The 21,118-nt window shown below is 26.4% G+C and overlaps 2 protein-coding genes and 1 long non-coding RNA gene across 6 annotated transcripts in view; 1 reads left to right on the top strand and 2 right to left on the bottom strand.

The window, feature by feature from the left end:
* The window catches only part of LOC145941034 (glucose dehydrogenase [FAD, quinone]), a 140,976-nt gene extending 135,078 nt beyond the window's left edge, over window positions 1-5,898 (bottom strand). Inside the window, exons 1-3 of the mRNA XM_083046808.1 lie at window positions 5,855-5,898; window positions 4,798-5,055; window positions 4,396-4,445 (exon numbers count right to left, since the gene is read on the bottom strand). The gene's annotated coding sequence lies outside the window, so the exon portion shown is untranslated. The remainder of the gene's footprint in view (window positions 1-4,395; window positions 4,446-4,797; window positions 5,056-5,854) is intronic.
* LOC145941040 (uncharacterized) lies at window positions 5,675-7,711 on the bottom strand. The gene is made up of 5 exons (XR_014426114.1): window positions 7,499-7,711; window positions 7,332-7,390; window positions 6,478-6,555; window positions 6,083-6,172; window positions 5,675-5,901 (listed from the first exon to the last, which is right to left on the bottom strand). It is a non-coding gene; the product is annotated as an uncharacterized LOC145941040 (long non-coding RNA).
* A 6,634-nt stretch (window positions 7,712-14,345) lies between these two features.
* LOC145940739 (phosphorylase b kinase gamma catalytic chain, skeletal muscle/heart isoform-like) lies at window positions 14,346-20,516 on the top strand. Of its 4 annotated transcripts, none has more exons than XM_083046231.1 (9): window positions 14,349-14,624; window positions 14,787-15,070; window positions 15,486-15,770; window positions 15,848-15,938; window positions 16,139-16,275; window positions 16,758-16,855; window positions 17,484-17,567; window positions 18,552-18,710; window positions 19,142-20,515. In XM_083046231.1, exons 2-9 carry the CDS (start codon window positions 15,007-15,009, stop codon window positions 19,274-19,276), a joined length of 1,053 nt encoding a protein of 350 aa, XP_082902357.1. In that variant the 5' UTR covers window positions 14,349-14,624; window positions 14,787-15,006; the 3' UTR covers window positions 19,277-20,515. The 4 variants fall into 4 exon arrangements, with proteins under 4 accessions (XP_082902355.1, XP_082902357.1, XP_082902354.1 ...); XM_083046227.1 differs by having other exon boundaries at window positions 14,352-14,624; window positions 14,901-15,070; window positions 19,142-20,513; XM_083046229.1 differs by lacking the exon at window positions 18,552-18,710 and having other exon boundaries at window positions 14,346-14,624; window positions 14,901-15,070; window positions 19,142-20,516.
* The last annotated feature ends 602 nt before the right edge of the window (window positions 20,517-21,118 follow it).

Below are 21,118 nucleotides of genomic sequence, written 5' to 3'. Positions count from 1 at the left end.
CAAATTCTAAATAAAAATGCATTCAATGTCTTTCAAATAAGTAATTAAAATGATTAAACTTATCACTCTAATTTAATTAAATTATATAAATATTTAAATGGAACCACTATCGTAAAAATGAAATTATTACATAATGAAGCAACAGTCTAATTCCTAATGAAAATGCATTCAATGTCTTTCAAATAAGTAATTAAAATGATTAAATGTATCACACATCTAATTTAATTTAATTATATAAATATTCAGATGGGACCAATATCGTAAAAATGAAATTATTACATAATGAAGCAAGAATCAAATTCTTAATGAAAATGCATTCAATGTCTTTCAAATTAGTAATTAAAATGATTAAACTTATCACACATCTAATTTAATTAAGTTATATAAATATTCAGATGGGACCAATATCGTAAAAATGAAATTATTACATAATGAAGCAAGAATCAAATTCTTAATGAAAATGCATTCAATGTCTTTCAAATAATTAATTAAAATGATTAAACTTATCACACATCTAATTTAATTAAATTATATAATTATTCAGATGGGACCAATATCGTAAAAATGAAATTATTACATAATGAAGCAAGAATCAAATTCTTGATGAAAATGCATTCAATGTCTTTCAAATATGTAATTAAGATGATTGAAATGATCTTAGATCTCAGTTATTTAAATTGTATAAATATATAAATGGAACCAATATCGTAAAAATAAATTTATTACATAATAAAGCTCCAGTCAAATTCTAAATAAAAATGCATTCAATGTCTTTCAAATAAGTAATTAAAATGATTAAACTTATCACTCTAATTTAATTAAATTATATAAATATTTAAATGGAACCACTATCGTAAAAATGAAATTATTACATAATGAAGCAACAGTCTAATTCCTAATGAAAATGCATTCAATGTCTTTCAAATAAGTAATTAAAATGATTAAATGTATCACACATCTAATTTAATTTAATTATATAAATATTCAGATGGGACCAATATCGTAAAAATGAAATTATTACATAATGAAGCAAAAGTCAAATTCTTAATGAAAATGCATTCAATGTCTTTCAAATATATAATTAAAATGATTAAATTGATCAAACATCAAATTTAATTAAATTATATAAATATTCAGATGGGACCAATATCGTAAAAGTGAAATTATTACATTATGAAGCAAGAATCAAATTCTTAATGAAAATGCATTCAATGTCTTTCAAATTAGTAATTAAAATGATTAAACTTATCACACATCTAATTTAATTAAATTATATAAATATTCAGATGGGACCAATATCGTAAAAATGAAATTATTACATAATGAAGCAAGAGTCAAATTCTTAATGAAAATGCATTCAATGTCTTTCAAATAAGTAATTAAAATGATTAAACTTATCACACATCTAATTTAATTAAATTATATAAATATTCAGATGGGACCAATATCGTAAAAATGAAATTATTACATAATGAAGCAAGAATCAAATTCTTAATGAAAATGCATTCAATGTCTTTCAAATAAGTAATTAAAATGATTAAACTTATCACACATCTAATTTAATTAAATTATATAAATATTCAGATGGGACCAATATCGTAAAAATGAAATTATTACATAATGAAGCAAAAATCAAATTCTTAATGAAAATGCATTCAATGTCTTTCAAATAAGTAATTAAGATGATTGAAATAATCTTAGATCTCAGTTATTTAAATTATATAAATATTCAGATGGGACCAATATCGTAAAAATGAAACTATTAAAGAATGAAGCAAGAGTCAAATTCTTAAAGAAAATGCATTCAATGTCTTTCAAATAAGTAATTAAAATGATTAAACTTATCGCACATCTAATTTAATTAAATTATATAAATAGTCAGATGGGACCAATATCGTAAAAATGAAATTATTACATAATGAAGCAAGAATCAAATTCTTAATGAAAATGCATTCAATGTCTTTCCAATAAGTAATTAAAATGATTGAAATGATTTTAAATCTCAGTTATTTAAATTGTATAAATATATAAATGGAACCAATATCGTAAAAATGAAATTATTACATAATGAAGCAAGAGTCAAATTCTTAATGAAAATGCATTCAATGTCTTTCAAATATATAATTAAAATCATTAAACTTATCACACATCTAATTTAATTAAATTATATAAATATTTAAATGGGACCAATATCGTAAAAATGCAATTATTACTTAATGAAGCAATAGTCTAATTCCTAATGAAAATGCATTCAATGTCTTTCAAATAAGTAATTAAAATGATTAAATGTATCACACATCTAATTTAATTAAATTATATAAATATTTAAATGGGACCAATATCGTAAAAATGAAATTATTACATAATGAAGCAAGAATCAAATTCTTAATGAAAATGCATTCAATGTCTTTCAAATAAGTAATTAAGATGATTGAAATAATCTTAGATCTCAGTTATTTAAATTATATAAATATTCAGATGGGACCAATATCGTAAAAATGAAACTATTAAATAATGAAGCAAGATACAAATTCTTAAAGAAAATGCATTCAATGTCTTTCAAATAAGTAATTAAAATGATTAAACTTATCACACATCTAATTTAATTAAATTATATAAATATTCAGTTTGGACCAATATCGTAAAAATGAAACTATTAAATAATGAAGCAAGAGTCAAATTCTTAATGAAAATGCATTCAATGTCTTTCAAATAAGTAATTAAAATGATTAAACTTATCACACATCTAATTCAATTAAATTATATAAATATTTGAATGGGACCAATATCGTAAAAATGAAATTATTACATAATAAAGGAAGAGTCAATTTCTTAATGAAAATGCATTCAATGTCTTTCAAATAAGTAATTAAAATGATCTGAACATCTGCTCTTAAAAATGCGATTATATATATATTTGAATAAATTTAATTCATAATTTTTAGTTTTATATATAGTTATACAAATATAATATAATAATTATATATATTGTTATCATTTAGATATACATTAATCTATTTTACTGTGTTACATCGAAAAAAAATTTATTATAATTTCTTTGAATATTATTGTTGAATTTAATGTGAAAAAATTATCGTTATAAAAGAAAATGTACAAAATTTTTTTTTTAAATATTTATATCAGATAAAATTAATTTCATAAAAATGTGATAATATGATGTAAATAATATGTTATAATATTTTAAACTCGAATATTTTATGGCAGAAATCAGCTGATAACTGTAAAAAAGAATTATGACATTATTTAAAACATATATTATTATTTTAATTTTTATAACATATTATTAGTTTAAAATTTAAATAAATCGTTAATTTGCTAATTAAAATTTAAAATAATAATAGGTTATAAAAATTAAAATAGTAATATATGTTGTAAATAATATGTTATAATGTCTTAGCTGCGATTAATTTTTTGACAGAAATCAGTTGATAGTTTTCAAAAATAACAATCGAATTTTAAGTATTATATTATATTAATTATTACATATTATTATTTTAATTTTTATAACATATTATTATTTTAAAATTTAATTAACAAATTTTCGCTTAATTAATATTTTTTGACAGAAATCAGCTGATTAAAGTGTTAATTTGCTTATTAATTTTTTAAATAATATGTTTTAAATAATATGTTATAATATTTTTGACAGTTATCAGCTGATTTCTATCAAAAAATATTAATCAAGAAGAAGGTATTATAACATATTATGTACAACATAATACTATTTTAATTATATTATTATTAAATATATTACTATTTTTACCATATTATTATTTTAAAATTTTATTATCAAATTAATGCTTTAATCAGCTGATTTCTGTGAAAAAATATTAATCAAGTTTATACAAACTTTATTTTAATTTTTTTTAAATATTCTTTTTAACAAAAAATCGAAGAATGGCGCGCGCGTAGCGCGCGATTGTGTTGTTCTAGTAACTAGTATATAAAATCGAAGAATGCGCGTAGCGCGCACTTGTTTTTTTCAGATGTTTAAAAAAAGATGTGTCATAACTTGAAGTTATGATAATTAAATCGCGACATTAAACAATCAAATAAATTAATCATTGCACCTAATAATTAAAACTTGTTAAAAAAGATGAAGAAAGAAAGAGCGCATTTAAATATATGAGAAAACATGAATAAAATAATTCTCACTTCGATAATAGAAAATATTTAAAAAAGACTATATAAATTATCTTTTTTTTTTTAAATTGAAATATTCATCCTAATTAATTGTGTGTTTATTCATTTTGAGGTAACGGATAGTAACTATCTACAATCTACAGTCTACAATCTACATTCTAAATCTACATCTCTACAATCAAATATTTATGAAACCGTTACCTCGTAATAAAATAATAGTTTATCACTTACCAATCAATGTTCAACAGCAGAGGAGATAACTGCATCGAAGCTACGTTGATCTGTAACATACAAATAGAATATAAATTATAACAGCGTTTTAAATAATTATTATCTAATTAGTATTTTACACATTAAATTTTATATTCGACGCGTACAATAATCAGTAGATAGGTATATATAATTGAATAATTTTATAAATTTTGTAAAGATTATTTTTTTAAATATAAAAAACTTTTATAATATTTATACATATAGAGTTATTTCTTTCTAATTTTCCTTTATTTAAATTATTCAATATATAAATAGAATTATATAATATCTATGCGTAAAAAAATACGTGATTTATAACAAGTCAAATATTATACATATACATCATATTATATAAATATTATATAAATAATAAACACTCACCACAAAGTTGCTCCGCCGGTGCCTGATGCCTCCTAGTCCTGCTCCTCCTCTCAGGTCAGATTGATCAGGATTGTCCAATAATTCAAGTCAAAGTCTGCTGATTGATGATAACGCGCGATACTTTGAACGACACTCCCGCACTTGAACGCGCGACACTACCGTCCGATTGTGTCTTATTGTTAGACCGTCGTGTTGCCGATCATATCGCTCAATTTTATGGCGATGTCAAGCACACCATATGTGCTTCATTAGTAATAACTGTCATTTCTTAATAATTACTATTCTATAATATCGATAACACCCCCCTTTAATGAAAATTATAATAAATTAATATTATATATAAAAGGAATTTTGTACGTTCTTTGTTATGAATCCGCGAAAATTCGATAATCAATTTTAATATATTCGCGGTTTGCAGTTTATTTCCGAATTACACGATAGCGCAATCGATGAATCACAAAAGTAAAAAAAAATAAAATAAAATAACATAATTCGTACTAAAAATTTTAAGATATTATCATGAATTTTTCTGCAAATTTTATATCACTATTACTTTTTCTTTTAGTCCAAAATTATTATATATTCTCAAAATATCCGCAAAATATCTGATATGTTATATATTTTAAAATATAACTTTATTTTAACTAATGTAAACTCAAATGATCAATCAACATAAATGAATGGATTACAAAATATATAATATAAAATCTGTACATTATAATAATAAGTAATTATAATTATTTAATCATTTAAAATTTATAATCACACATACAATTAATATAATTGTTAGTATGTTCTTTTAAAATAAATTAGATTGAATATATTATGTATTACTATATAAAATGTTTCTTTTCCTTTTCTTAAACTGTAATTTTTAAACTGTATTCATAATCTTTATTATACTTTTAATCTTTAATAACCCATTCATTTTAAGGTAACGGAACTATCTACAAAATCTACAGTCTATACACAAGCTACAATCTAGATCTACACATTTCCACACAATCTAATCTCTACAAAACCGTTACCTTTTGTAATAAAATAATTTTTCACTCACCGGTCGATGCACAATAGCGGAGTTAACTGCATTGAAGCTACGTTGATCTGTAACATATAAATAAAATTCAAATTATAGAACTGCTCAAAATAATTAATACTTAAAAAAATTATTATTTTGTATGCATTAAATTTTATATTCGATGCATACAAATAATAAACAGCAACATAATTAATAAATTTTATAAATTTTTATTTAATAATAATTGAATTAATAATAAATACTTACACAATAGTTGCTCCGCTGGTGCCCGACGTCTCTCCCAGACCTCCTCCTCCTCTCAGATTGTCAAGATCATCAGTCGTCAGTTACGTTGATCTGTAACATACAATTAAAATTCAAATTGTAGTAGCGCCAAAAATAATTAATGTTTTAGAAAATTATTACTGTACGCATTGGATTTTATTTTCCATGCCTACAATAGAGAGCAAGTAGAAATATAGTTGAATAATTTTATAAATTTTTATTTAATTTATAATTTTTATTTAATTTACAATTATTAAATTTTTATTTAATTTATAATTATTTTTTATTTGATTTATAATAATTTTATTATTTTATTTTATTTTATTTTATAAATTTTTATTTAGTAATTGAACTAAATAAAGTCAATGAATACTCACTCCATGATTGTTCGACTGGTGCCCAATGTCTCCCAGACCTCCTCCTCTCAGATTATCAAGACAGTCAGTTATGTTGATCTGTAACATATAAATAAAATTCAAATTGTAGCAGCACACAAAATATATAAATATTCAGATGGGACCAATATCGTAAATATGATTTTATTACATAATGAAGCAAGAGTCAAATTCTGAATGAAAATGCATTCAATGTTATTCAAATAAGTAATTAAAATGATTAACCTTATCACACATCTAATTTAAATAAATTATATAAATATTCAGATGGGACCAATATCGTAAAAATGAAATTATTACATAATGAAGCAAGAGTCAAATTCTGAATGAAAATGCATTCAATGTTATTCAAATAAGTAATTAAAATGATTAACCTTATCACACATCTCATTTAATTAAATTCCATAGAATCGTTTTCATTAGAGACTTTTTAGAAGTCATTAAAATATTCATGAGATTGTTAATACGAACGCTTATTGACAATATATATAATGTATAATTTAAATTTCTTTCTGAGCTAATTTAAAAAATAGATTTTTTTAACCAATGTTATATTATTGCGTTTTTTGAAAAAAAAAAAAAAAAAAAAAAGAATAACTAAGATATTTATGAAATTTTTAATGCGAGTGCTTATCGAAAATATTATAAATTTATATATATGTATAATATAAATTTATTTCTGAGCTAATCTCAAAAATCAATTTATATTCTAAACAATATTATGTTATTATTATATTAGCGGTTTTTATGTGCTGGCTAATATATATTTCAAATAAATGGCGATGATATAAATTCGATGATAGGTATAATTAGTTAAATAAAATCAATTTACTCACCGGTCGTTGAAACGCGGTTATATTTTCGTTGATTGTTGCGTCGCTTCGGAAAGTCGTTCCTATAAATAATATTATATTATTATTATATGAGCGATTTTCATATGCTAGCTATATATTTCAGGTAAATGACAATGATATAATCAGGTAAATAAAGTCAATTTGCTCACCAGTCGTTGAAACGCTGCCATATTCTCGTTGATTGTTGCGTCGTTTCGGAAATCGTTCGCCGAGATGCATTTTCATCGACCAGGCATTACAGATTTCGATTTCCCGCATTAAATAATACGATAGAACGATCACCCGTTACTTTGTACGGCATTCTCGACACCGATTGCACGCACTACGCACCGGATTCCATAAATAACAACGGATAAATAACGACGATATATAACCATCCGCCACTTTCGATATTCGCGATATGTAGTGAAGTAGTACGCTGTGACGTAGTACATCGTGACGTAATGCAACATTTTGTGCGGCGCGAACTTCGCGCGGTTCGCGTGCGACACAATCATCTGAAAACGATAAATTATGTATTGATTAAATATCTCACATCCAAAATATAGTTTTCCCAAAGCACAAAAGCTTGAACGCGATGCGATTCGTACAAATAAATGACGCCAAATGATACATACCTCTTAATAAATAGAATGTTCAATGAGATCGATCGATTCGGAGAAAAAGCGGCTAAGTGGCGTAGCCCGGCGGATGCAGACTGTCGTAGGTTGATTAACCGTGATCGCACGAATTAATTAATACTTCCTGCTAATTGCCCGTGGCACGATTCAATACTCCCAACATTCGTTTGTACGCGGAATTCATTCTTAACGGGAAAGACGCGTGAAAAATGCGGAGCCGATTGAGCGCGATACCGAGACTAGCTTGCGTTCGCGAGGGACGAAGGACGTGACGTAGTAACTACGTAAGTCGACACTCAGCGCGCCGCGCGCCAAATTCAAAAACCATTATAGGCTATAACTTTTGTACTTGAACCATCGTCTAAATTATTACTGTGTATTTAAATTTATATTATATACGATTCAATATTTCGATTTCGTAATCACTGTGATTGTAATTTCAAGTGTGTCATTTATACGTGTGTGTACGGAACCTGACATATATACATATTAATTTCAAATTTCGAAGACTGATTAAAGATTAAACGCGATTGCATGTATTAAGTAATATTTCGATGATCGTCCATCAATATTTCTTGCAATTATGAATATCGCTTATTCAAGTTTAACATCGCGTAATAAAATAACATAATGTGTTATGCTCGTCAGCAATTAAACAGATTGTACTTATACTTAATATCTAATTTGTAGGCTGGTATTCTGATGGTACCATCATAATGTGTAGACAATGTGCTGTTAAAATATATGAAAGTATAATTTTTGGCGCGTCTTAAAATATTGAAAATTAAAACTTTTAAGCCGCGAATCTCATACGGCGCACAATTATATTAAGTATATTGTATCAAAAAGGAAATTATTACATAATGAAACACGAGTCAAATTCTTGATGAAAATGCATTCAATGTCTTTCAAATAAGTAATTAGAATGATTAAATTTATCACTCATCTAATTTAATTTAATTATATAAATATTCAGATGGGACTAATATCGTAAAAATGAAATTATTACATAATGAAGCAAGAGTCAAATTCTTAATGAAAATGCTTTCAATGTCTTTCAAATAAGTAATTAAAATGATTGAAATGATCTCAAATCTCAGTTATTTAAATTGTATAAATATATAAATGGAACCAATATCGTAAAAATAAATTTATTACATAATAAAGCACGAGTCAAATTCAAAATGAAAATGCATTCAATGTTTTTCAAATAAGTAATTAAAATGATCTGAACATCTGCTCTTAAAAATGCGATTATATATATATTTGAATAATTTTAATTCATATTTTTTAGTTTTATATATAGTTATACAAATGTAATATAATAATTATATATATTGTTATCATTTAGGTATACATTAATCTATTTTACTATGTGTTACATCGAAAAAAAATTTATTATAATTTCTTTGAATATTATTGTTGAATTTAATGTGAAAAAATTATCGTTATAGAAAAAAATGTACAAAATTTTTTTTTTAATATTTAGATATCAGATAAAATTAATTTCATAAAAATGTGATAAAATTAATTTCATAAAAATGTGCAAAAATTATCGTTATAGAAAAAAATGTACAAAATTTTTTTTTTTTAATATTTAGATATCAGATAAAATTAATTTCATAAAAATGTGATGTAAATAATATGTTATAATATTTTAAACTCGAATATTTTATGACAGAAATCAGCTGATAACTGTCAAAAAGAATTATGACATTATTTAAAACATATTATTATTTTAATTTTTATAATATATTATTAGTTTAAAATTTAAATAAATCGTTAATTTGCTAATTAAAATTTAAAATAATAATAGGTTATAAAAATTAAAATAGTAATATATGTTGTAAATAATATGTTATAATGCCTTAGCTGCGATTAATATTTTTTGACAGAAATCAGCTGATAGTTTTCAAAAATAACAATCGAATTTTAAGTATTATATTATATTATTTAATACATATTATTATTTTAATTTTTATAACATTATTATTTTAAAATTTAATTAACAAATTTTCGCTTAATTAATATTTTTTGACAGAAATCAGCTGATTAAAGTGTTAATTTGCTTATTAATTTTTTAAATAATATGTTTTAAATAATATGTTATAATATTTTTGACAGTTATCAGCTGATTTCTATCAAAAAATATTAATCAAGAAGAAGGTATTATAACATATTATTTACAACATAATACTATTTTAATTATATTACTATTAAATATATTACTATTTTTACCATATTATTATTTTAAAATTTAATTATCAAATTAATGCTTTAATCAGCTGATTTCTGTGAAAAAATATTAATCAAGTTTATACAAACTTTATTTTATTTTTTTTTTAATATTCTTTTTAACAAAAAATCGAAGAATGGCGCGCGCGTAGCGCGCGATTGTGTTGTTCTAGTATACGTAAAATGAATCCGCGCCGTATGTGGCCCGCGGTTTAAAAATTTTAATTTCCAATATTTTAAAACGAGCCAAAAATTATTCTTTTATATATTTCAACAGTACATTATCTACACAATATGATGGTACCATCAGCATACCAGCCTACAAACTTTTTGATCTAATATACGTAAATTGAATCCGCACCGTATGGGGTTTGCGGTTCAAAAATTCTAATTTTCAATATTTTAAAACGAGCCAAAAATTATTCTTATATATATTTCAACAGTACATTATCTGCACAATATGATGGTACCATCAGCATACCAGCCTACAAACATTTTGATCTAATATACGTAAAATGAATGCGCGCCGTATGTAGTCCGTGGTTCAAAAATTCTAATTTTCAATATTTTAAAACGAACCAAAAATTATTCTTATATATATTTCAACAGTACATTATCTGCACAATATGATGGTACCATCAGCATACCAGCGTACAAACTTTTTGATCTAATATACATAAAATGAATGCGCGCCGTATGTAGTACGCGGTTTAAAAATTCTAATTTCCAATATTTTAAAACGAGCCAAAAATTAATCTTTTATATATTTCAACATTACATTGTCTGCACATTCTGATGTTAAATGTTCTACGACTTACACAGGCCTTAATTTTTGAATTGAAAGCTTAAACGTTTTTTGCGAAAATTAAGGCCTGGATAAGTCGTCCAACATTTTCTGAGGTCTTATTTTGTAGATCTTGAAGAGACCTTTAAAACGCGCCCAAAGAAAATATTCTACTACTTACACTGGCCTTAATTTTCGCAAAAAACGTTTAAACTTTGAATTCAAAAATTAAAGTCTGTGTAAGTCGTAGAACATTTGCTGAGGACTCATTTTGTTCGTCTTAAAGAGATCTTTAAAAGATCCTTAAAAGTTCCTCTTGAAGAGATCTTTAAAAGAACGTTTAAACTTGGAAAGATTAAGGCCTCTATAAAGCCTAAATCATTTTCTATCGGCTCGTTTTGTAGGTCTTGAAGAAATCTTTTAAAGATCTCTTCTATAAAGCCTAGAACAGAAAATGTTTTAGGCTTTATAGAGGCCTTAATTTTTTCAAGTTTAATCGTTTATCGGGAAAATTCAGCAAACTATAAAATTAAAATAGCAATATGTTGTGAATAATATGTTGTAATACCTTATCCTCGATTAATATTTTTGTTACAGAAATCAGCTGATTAAAACGTTAATTTGCTAATTAATTTTTAAAATAAAAATATATGTTATAACATTTAAAATAATAATATGTTTTAAATAATGTATATTATAATTCCTTAAACTAGATTAATATTTATGACAGCTATCAGCTGATTTCTGTCAAAAAATATTAATCGCAGATAAAGCATTATAACATATTATTTATAAAATTGTTATTTTAATTTTCTTAAAATATTTTTATTTTAAAATTTAATTATCAATGTAATGCTTTAATCATCTGATTTCTGTCAAAAAATATTAATCAAGTTTAAACAAACTTTATATAAAAACATCATTCTTTTTTATATAAAATCAAGGAATGGCGTAGCGCGCGCTTGTGTTGTTCTAATTCTTTTCTAAAAAAGACATTAAGTCGATTCTCGTAAGTATTGTTGCCTTTTTTCCCCGAAAATATTAATCAAGTTTAAAGTATTATAACATATTATTATTTTATTTAATTTTATTTTGGACTAACTGTCAAACTGCTAGCTGCTAACCCTCGCGATGACAGCCTTTCGATGCTACGAATATGACACACAACGCAAATTGATAGAAAGCCAATCAGCATTGCGGAAAAGATGCAACAATACACTTCGAGACTTTCGAGATGACTTCGATACATTCGAGAATCGACTTAACATGCCTTTTTAGATAAGGATTAAATTAAATCCTCCATAAATTGTTCCTTAAAGATATAGTAATATATAATCTACATTTTTTATATATGTAGTTTCGAAGAAGTTATATATTACCTTTTTATAAAACTTTTTTGATATATTGTTTAGTTTTTTAACTACACAGAGTTGGACCTTGCATTTCAACTCTTAAAAATGTTATATTATATAAAAATGATGAAATGATTTATAAATAATGAAATTTGATTCTTCACATTTATTAGATTTTATATTTTGACACTTAAAAAAAAAATAGCTCCTTACCTGATTATAGATGAGTCTAACTGACAAATATCATGATTTCAATAATAATTAAGATCGATTCTCTTTCAATATCTTAGCTTAATTTTGAAATGAACGAACCGTAATTCACGACCGGCCGATAGAAGTCTCCACTTTACTGTCGACTCGCGAACCTGATGGCACAGTATATCCAGTAGCGCAACTCTCTGTCGGCACCTTTGAAGTTGGTGTTGGCCAAAATGGAGTGCGCATGCGCGAGATAAGCGAATTGCCCAGTAATGCCATCTGAACTTTTCTCTCGCTCACTCTTGTTTGTTCTCTCTCTAACTATTGCCGCCAATTTCTGCCATCAAATGTACACATAACATTTAAAAAGAGCATTTAAATGTGTTGAGGCATTTAAATGAGTTGTGAGAGAGACCGAAACAAGTAAGAGTGAGTGAGAGAGAAGTTCAGATGGCACTACTGGGCAACTCGCTTACTTCGCGCATGCGCACTCCATTTTGGCCAACACAAAATCGAGAGAGTTGCGCTAGATATACTGTGCCAGTAGTGCCATCTGAACTTCTCTCTCACTCACTCTTACTTGTTTCGGTCTCTCTCAGGCTGGAGTCCCATGGACTGATATTTTCCGCGTAACGCGTATCGCGTAACCAATCAGGGTGCCGTCACATGGGGCGTAACTTGCGTAAGCGTAACCAGCGGATCGCCAATCACCGAGTTATTTCGATAGAGCCCTTCGTCGAGCTCTATCGGAATAACTCGGTGATTGGCGATCCGCTGGTTACGCTTACGCAAGTTACGCCCCATGTGACGGCACCCTCAGAACATTCAATTCCGCGTAAAGGAAACGCGGAACGCTCGCGATTGGTTCCGCTCTTGTTCCGCGTTCTGCTATTCCGCTGCATGGGTTCGCACCCTCAAGGTTCCTTTTCATGCTGACGCTCGACGCTCATTTTTAGCGTCAAAAGACGTCACGTGACCAAAATTGACGAATTGGTATCTTTATTTTTGGTCACGTGACGTCTTTTGACGCTAAAAATGAGCGTCGAGCGTCAGCATGAAAAGGCACCTGCAGGGTGCGAACCCATGCAGCGGAATAGCAGAACGCGGAACGAGAGCGGAACCAATCAGGAGCCGTTCCGCGTTTCCTTTACGCGGAATTGAATGTTCTGATTGGTTCCGCTCTCGTTCCGCGTTCTGCTATTCCGCTGCATGGGTTTTCACCCTCAGTCTCATTTAAATGCCTCAACACATTTAAATGCTCTCTTTAAATGTTTATGTGTATATACATCTTAGAACATATAGATATGGAAGGAGAATAGCAGACTGAAACATGTCCGGAGGAAGTGAGAAAGAAAATCATCGTTGCCTCTCTCTCGTGCTTAAGTAGCCGCGCATGCGCACTTTCGAGCAATAAGCGACGAGAGAGAGGCAACCATGATTGCCTCTCTCTCGTCGCTTATTGCTCGAAAGTGCGCATGCGCGGCTACTTAAGCATGAGAGAGAGGCAACCATATTTTTTGTCTCACTTCCTCCGGACATGGTTTTTCTCTCGAGAACAAAGGCATTCCCCTTCCATGTATATATGAGTACGTTTACACGGTACCCTTAATCAGGTTTAATAACACCCGTAGTTGTAAAACTGGCCAATCACAGCCATTTCCCTGAAGAATGGAACGGCTGTGATTGGCCAGTCTTACAGCTACGGATGTTATTAAACCCGATTAAGGGTGCCGTGTAAACGTACTCTATGTTCTAAGGTGTACATTTGATGGCAGAAATTGACGGCAATAGTTAGAGAGAGAACAAACAAGAGTGAGCGAGAGAAAAGTTCAGATGGCATTACTGGGCAACTCGCTTATCTCGCGCATGCGCGCTCCATTTTGGCCAACACTAACTTCAAAGGCGCCGACAGAGCGGACAGAGAGTTGCGCTACTGGATATACTGTGGTTGTGGTAGAGATCTGAGCAGTGTTGGAGTTCACACAGTGCAAATCATGGCGAAGGATGAAGGGGACGATATACTGCCAGACAAAGATGCGGCGAAAGGATTCTACGCTAAATACGAGCCCAAGGAGATCCTAGGAAGGTACTGCCTGTGCCTTGACCACTTTTTATTATTAAGTATTCTTATTGGCTCTCGCGAACGTGTTGCTAATAAACGCTGTCCTCTTTACATTTCTGCATGTCGTATCAGGTCAAATGGTGCGAATCGGTAGAAGAAATTTATAATTGTCTTTTAAATTCACAGTGACATTACATAATTGAAGCGAATTTCGATAAATTTTGGTACAAGTCGCAATAATTGCATTATCTCGACGAATTTGACGAACTAGGCTTAATAATGTGGAAACAAATATTCTAGGGGAATATCTTCCACTGTTAGAAGATGTATAGAGAAAGAGACAGGTATAGAATATGCGGCTAAAATTATAGACATCAGCAATGAGACTCACGAGGATGGACATACTATGAAGGATGCTACGCTACAAGAGGTACAAATACTTCATAGGGTTGCTGGACATCCGTATATCAGTAAGTTCTCTTTTCTTAATTTTTGCTTCCCTTTGAAGATCATTGAAAACCGATAGAGGTCTCCTTAAATTTGGCTTCGCTAATTTTCGTATCTTTCCACTGCAAACACTAATATTGCGTCCCCTCTATGTCATAATGGACAGATTACGTGACAGCAGATGACTGTAGATGACTGTAGACAACTTCATCCATTTAATGTATCCGTACATGTGAATGACAATTGGGCAACTTGCGTTATGAACAGGGGACATTCGTCAATTATTGTTATTTAAGAATTTTTTGCTTCTAGAGAGTCAAAATTAACGAGATTTTGTTTTATAATAGATTAAGAAAGATCATATGACATTTTAATTTTTTCCCTATATTTCCAGCTAATAAGATTACTGCAATTATGGTTTCTTTTTTTAACTTTCAGTTGAATTACACGATGTGTTTGAATCGAGTACATTTATATTTTTAATTTTTGAATTGTGCAAAAATGGAGAACTATTTGATTATCTTACATCTGTTGTGACACTTTCTGAAAAAAAGACACGTTATATCATGAGACAAGTATTTGAAGGAGTTCAACATACACATAATCAAAGAATAGTACACAGGGATTTAAAGCCTGAGAATATATTGTTCGACGATAACTTGAATATAAAGATAACAGACTTTGGATTTGCCAGAATGTTGAAACCTGGTGAAAAATTAGAAGGTTTGTTTACATCGATTTTGTTTCGTGTGATTTTATTATAGAAAATTTTTCTATTAGTTTTTTCATGTATCTTGCAGAGCTTTGTGGTACGCCTGGTTATCTAGCACCAGAAGTATTAAAATGTAACATGTTTGAAAATGCAGAAGGTTATGGATTTGAAGTTGACATGTGAGATCTGTTTATTAATTATAGAAATACATATACATATACGCTTATATATTACTATATATTATACATCTACATATATACACTTATATATTACTTTACAGCTATAATGTATATAGATTTTAACATAAATGAATTTTAATTATAACTTTCTTGCTATATATTCTATTATATATTGTTCATTTTTGTTTATGATGTAATAGATGGGCTTGTGGTGTAATTATGTTTACTCTATTGGTTGGCTGTCCTCCATTTTGGCATCGAAAGCAAATGGTTATGCTTAGAAATATAATGGAGGGAAAATATTCTTTTACATCTCCCGAATGGGCTGATATAACAGGTAAAAAAAAAATTACAATTGATAAAGACTACATCTTACGAAATAATAATTAAAATAAGACTATGAAAATATATACGAGGTGTCCCGAAATTGGAGAATAATAAGACTGCAGCGCAGTTTGTGAAAAATATAATAATGAACAAGTACATGTCATTCTAAGGAATAGTTTTTTTCTAATATAATTTTATATATATTTAATTTTAAATATATATATTAAAATATTTAAATATATATTTAAAATTAGACCAATTAGTTCTGGTTAAAGAATTATCTGTCCATGATCGTATGATATGATTTAAATGATTTTTTTTATATTAAAACCTTTATATTTAAAAAACTTTTTGTAATAAAAAAATATAATATAGACTTTCATTATTTAATTTTTCATGAACTTTTATGCTGCAATCTTATTAGCTCCAAAATTTCGAACATTGTGTATGTATAATATATATAATAGATATATATGGGATTTTATATTTTAGAGGCTCCAAAAGATTTAATAAGAAAGTTGCTAGTTGTTGATCCTAAAAAAAGAAGTACTATAAAAGAGGCATTAGAACATTCATTCTTCCACACTGTTGTAAGTATTAAATATTATGCATACAACAAAAGAATCATCAACATTTGTAATTTTCAATTTGCGATGATAGTTATTCTATTATATTACACATATTTAATATACACATAAGAAATTTCTTTATAACTAATTTTATATATATTATGTTTTACTATGGAGTTTATTTGTGTCATTTATTGCTCTTTCACTATTTTTATCTGAAATTATACTTGCACCTATTTCACGATTATTCTTGTAACTAATTTTATGCACATTATTTACTATTGGGGTATATTTGTTTTATTTATTGCTTTTCTATTATTTTTATCCCAAATTTTATACTTACACCTATTTCATTATTATTCTTTCTTATATCTATTTCATTATATTTCATTATTCTTATATCCAAGGATTATAATATATAATAAGATATAAAGAAAATACACATATAGAAAAAATCTTATATTTTCCTCTATTTTTTGACATTTAATGGTACAAATATTGGATATTAAATCATTAGTTTTCTATGTACCTTATTTATGTGTACTTGTTTTTATTTTTTGTTGACAAAATATTAAATATTAAAGGTAGAGTTGTTATTTGATATATTCTTGAAATTATAATTATAAAATACAAGTTATTGATCTTACAGCTGTGGGATCAAGACATCGCTCCTCTAAAACGTTCTCTGTCCTCTAACTCGCGACGTCTGAGTAGGATATCTCAGTTAGCTTTGGTAAATTACTTTTCTTTTTATTTTGTTGCCAAAAGTGTAAAATTTACTGATTACTATTGTTTTCATATAACAATTAATATCTTTATTGTTTTAGCCAACATTCATTAATTGTTATGTTAGAAATATATAGATAATTGAAAACAACAACGCGCGCGCGCGCGCGTTGAATGAATATTGAAGGATGATTAAGCTCAAATTAAGCTCTTTTGGAAGAAACAAACATGTAATTGTAAAAATTTAACATTTTCAGATATCAATTACCTATTTATGAATACTTAGTTCATCATTATCTTACCTATATATGAATATTTAATTCATCATTTTCTATCATTTCTCAAGCACACATTATTCAGGTTGTTTTCAATCATTCTATACATAGTTATCTACATATAGTTATTTTTATCATGATAATTTATTAATAATTTTTCATTATAGAATATCATATTTATTCTAGAATAACTAATTTATTCACCATTAATTTTTCTTTCTCAAATGCACATTATGCAAATATATATATGTATATTAATATTTTGAAAAGAAAATATATAAATATATATATATATATATATATATATATTTCTGCACTTATGCATATATATTGTAACATTTGTTCTTAATAAATTAATGTTTCATTAATAAGTAATTGTATGAAGATGAAACAAACATGTATGTAAATATGTATGTATATATATATATATATATATATAATCTATTAATGAAATTGAAAACACAAGTTACAATATATGTTTGTACGCGCTCGTGATAATATTAGTATTTTTCAGTCCTATTATCTAATTGTTGATATTCAGTTTGATTGTATTTTTATAAAAAAAAAAAACTTAATATTTTATTATATGTAGAGAACGATAGCAAATAATATTCCGAAATAGAAATATTAATTTAAAAAAGTATAAATTTTTTTTATTTTTCACTGTGAAAACTAGCGAGTTTGTATTGTATGTATTTATTTTTTTTCCTATATAGGAATTGAAGGCCAAATCGTTCAACGCACGAAAGAGATTCCAATTGGCAATTATTTGTGTGCGAGCCGTTATTCGTATTAAGCGACTTCATATCACGCCTGAACCGCTTTCAGCACAAATAACTTATACTGATCCATATAGGATAAAAATTCTGCGAAAGGTATAAATTCTTTTAAATATTAGAAAGTAATGAAAATTTGTTTCATTATTAACAAACTAATCCAGTGTTCACTAATTCAAATTTTCCAATAATAATTAATTCTATATTTTATACTTTTTATAGTCTCACTTAGTTTAATAATTATAGTGCGACATACTTGTGATATTGAGTGTATGATATTAAATTTTATAAATTTATAATATTTATAAAATTTTATAAATTTATAATTTTATAAATTTTATAAATTTATTAATGTAATAATTGTTAGAAGAAATTGTGACAGAATTTGGTTTTTAAATTATCTGTAAACTCACAAAGTCTTTTAAAATGATTTTAAAATTGAATACAAGTATGATTATACAATTAAGATTAATTAAGTATGAATATAGTGTATACTTGTTAAATATTATTGTTGACAATAATTTTTTCAGGTGATCGACGGCTGTGCATTTCGAGTTTATGGACATTGGGTAAAGAAGGGAGAGGGTCAAAATCGCGCGGCACTATTCGAAAATACACCAAAGACAGAACTGAAGCATCTGTACGTTAATAATTTAAGTAGATAACTTTTTTTTTTTTGTTAAATTGCTCTAGTTAAATTTATTACAAAGAACAGAATCTCGAGCTAATAAAATAAATATTAAAAATACAATTGTAAAATAATGTTTGAAAACAGGGATCTAACGATTATGAAATAGTAGTTAAATTCTGTATGTGTGTGTCTGTCTGTTTGTGTGTGTTGATGTTCAAACTGATTAGATTTATATATTAAAATTTATATTCGTATAAGAAATCTATTGTTGGTTGTAATATGATCAATCAGCATGACAAACTGAAATTGCAAGAAATCATTTTTAAATGATATTTTTTAAAATGATTTTTAAATGATAAAATATTTGCAAATAGTTGCAATTTGCCTTTACATTTATGTAAAGGCACAACGCAACTATTTGCAAATATTTTCTACCAATATTTTTATAAATATGATAAAAGTTTGAGCCACAGTGTGATAATATATTAGTTACCATATATGACAATATGATAAGGTAACTATCTTGTTAAAAATTTTTGAAAAATTTTTTATTTACTCCTAATTGAAACAGTAGTACTATTAATATTTAATAATAAAAAAGATATATTTGTTAATTAAATTATTATAAAGCTTTATAACATACTTGTTATACAATGTACATTTAATACATTAATTCTTAGATCAATTTCCATTAGAATGTAATACTTTATGCAAAATCTAGTCACAACTTTTGTATAAATAAGTTGTTCTAAAGCTTATATTAGAGAATATACATATTTCTATAAAAACTAATAAGTCGAATAAGATTTACTACAAAAATCTATATTTAACACATTTTGAGTATTTGTAAAATACTATTTTATTCATATTTCTAATTGTGGATTTAAAGAAAGTCAAAACAAATGTTTATCAGTGCTGAGTATATTATATATTATATATTTATATATTATATATTGTGTATTATATATTTCTACAGTAATATAATTGGATAAACGTTCAAAAATAATTCAAACTACATATAAAAACTATCACTTGTATTACCATTAAAAAAGAAAACTGCTCTTGTCAGAGATGCTTATATTCTATATGTATGATATTTTTAGTTATATTGTTATATACTTATGTGAGTGTGCATATATATATATATATATACATATATGTATATATATCCACACATTCAATATAACAGTGTAAGTTTGTAATCTTTTCTTTAATAATGTTCCAAAAAATGTATTATTATTATTTTTAACAGTGTGCTTGTATGATGTAATAATTTAGTGACAATAGTTTTGCAGCTAAGTAATTATAATCATAGATAATAATTGATAAATAATATATTTATTATTTTAAAAAATAATAAAAATGTTTTCAGAAAAAATTAATTATGACTTGTATATAAAACTAGAAGATAATAAAATCTAATAAATATAATCAAAGTCTTTTCTCTTAAAATGAGCATTATTATTTGATGTATCCAATTAGATGTATGTTATATGTATATTATGTCATATAGAACTGTTTACTAAATGCATAATTTTTTCAAAATTTTATATACAATGATATACCATATCTTCTGTGTGACATATAAGAAAGTATATACATATACATATAGATGTATATATATTAAAATTAAAATGACTCAAGATTATGATTATTATATAGATATTAAATGAGAGAATATGTATTCTAAATCAATATAATTTTTTTATCCCTTAAAAAAAATCAGTTTAATTCTGCTTTCAACTTTAATCATTTTATAAAAATTTATTTTAGGAATAATGAATAATTTTGCCTGGGAAAAAATTCGTATAATCAAATCTACAATTTATAATTATATATAAAATATGTCCATATACATTTTTTCCCTTGTACAATT

This window comes from Prenolepis imparis, unplaced genomic scaffold, assembly GCF_030444845.1.
Source record: "Prenolepis imparis isolate NDT839.2.m4 unplaced genomic scaffold, iyPreImpa1.0 SCAF_9, whole genome shotgun sequence".
NCBI lineage: Eukaryota > Metazoa > Arthropoda > Insecta > Hymenoptera > Formicidae > Prenolepis > Prenolepis imparis.
The sequence above is the reverse complement of the archived record's forward strand: the minus strand, read 5'-3'. Positions and strand labels throughout refer to the sequence as shown.

Excerpts from the sequence above, each read along its gene's own strand:
- LOC145940739 (XM_083046227.1), top strand. The coding sequence starts at position 14,533 with ATGGCGAAGGATGAAGGGGACGATATACTGCCAGACAAAGATGCGGCG. Across the intron at positions 15,771-15,847 it reads ACCTGGTGAAAAATTAGAAG|AGCTTTGTGGTACGCCTGGT; the intron begins GTTTGTTTACAT and ends TGTATCTTGCAG. Across the intron at positions 17,568-18,551 it reads GGATATCTCAGTTAGCTTTG|GAATTGAAGGCCAAATCGTT; the intron begins GTAAATTACTTT and ends TTTCCTATATAG.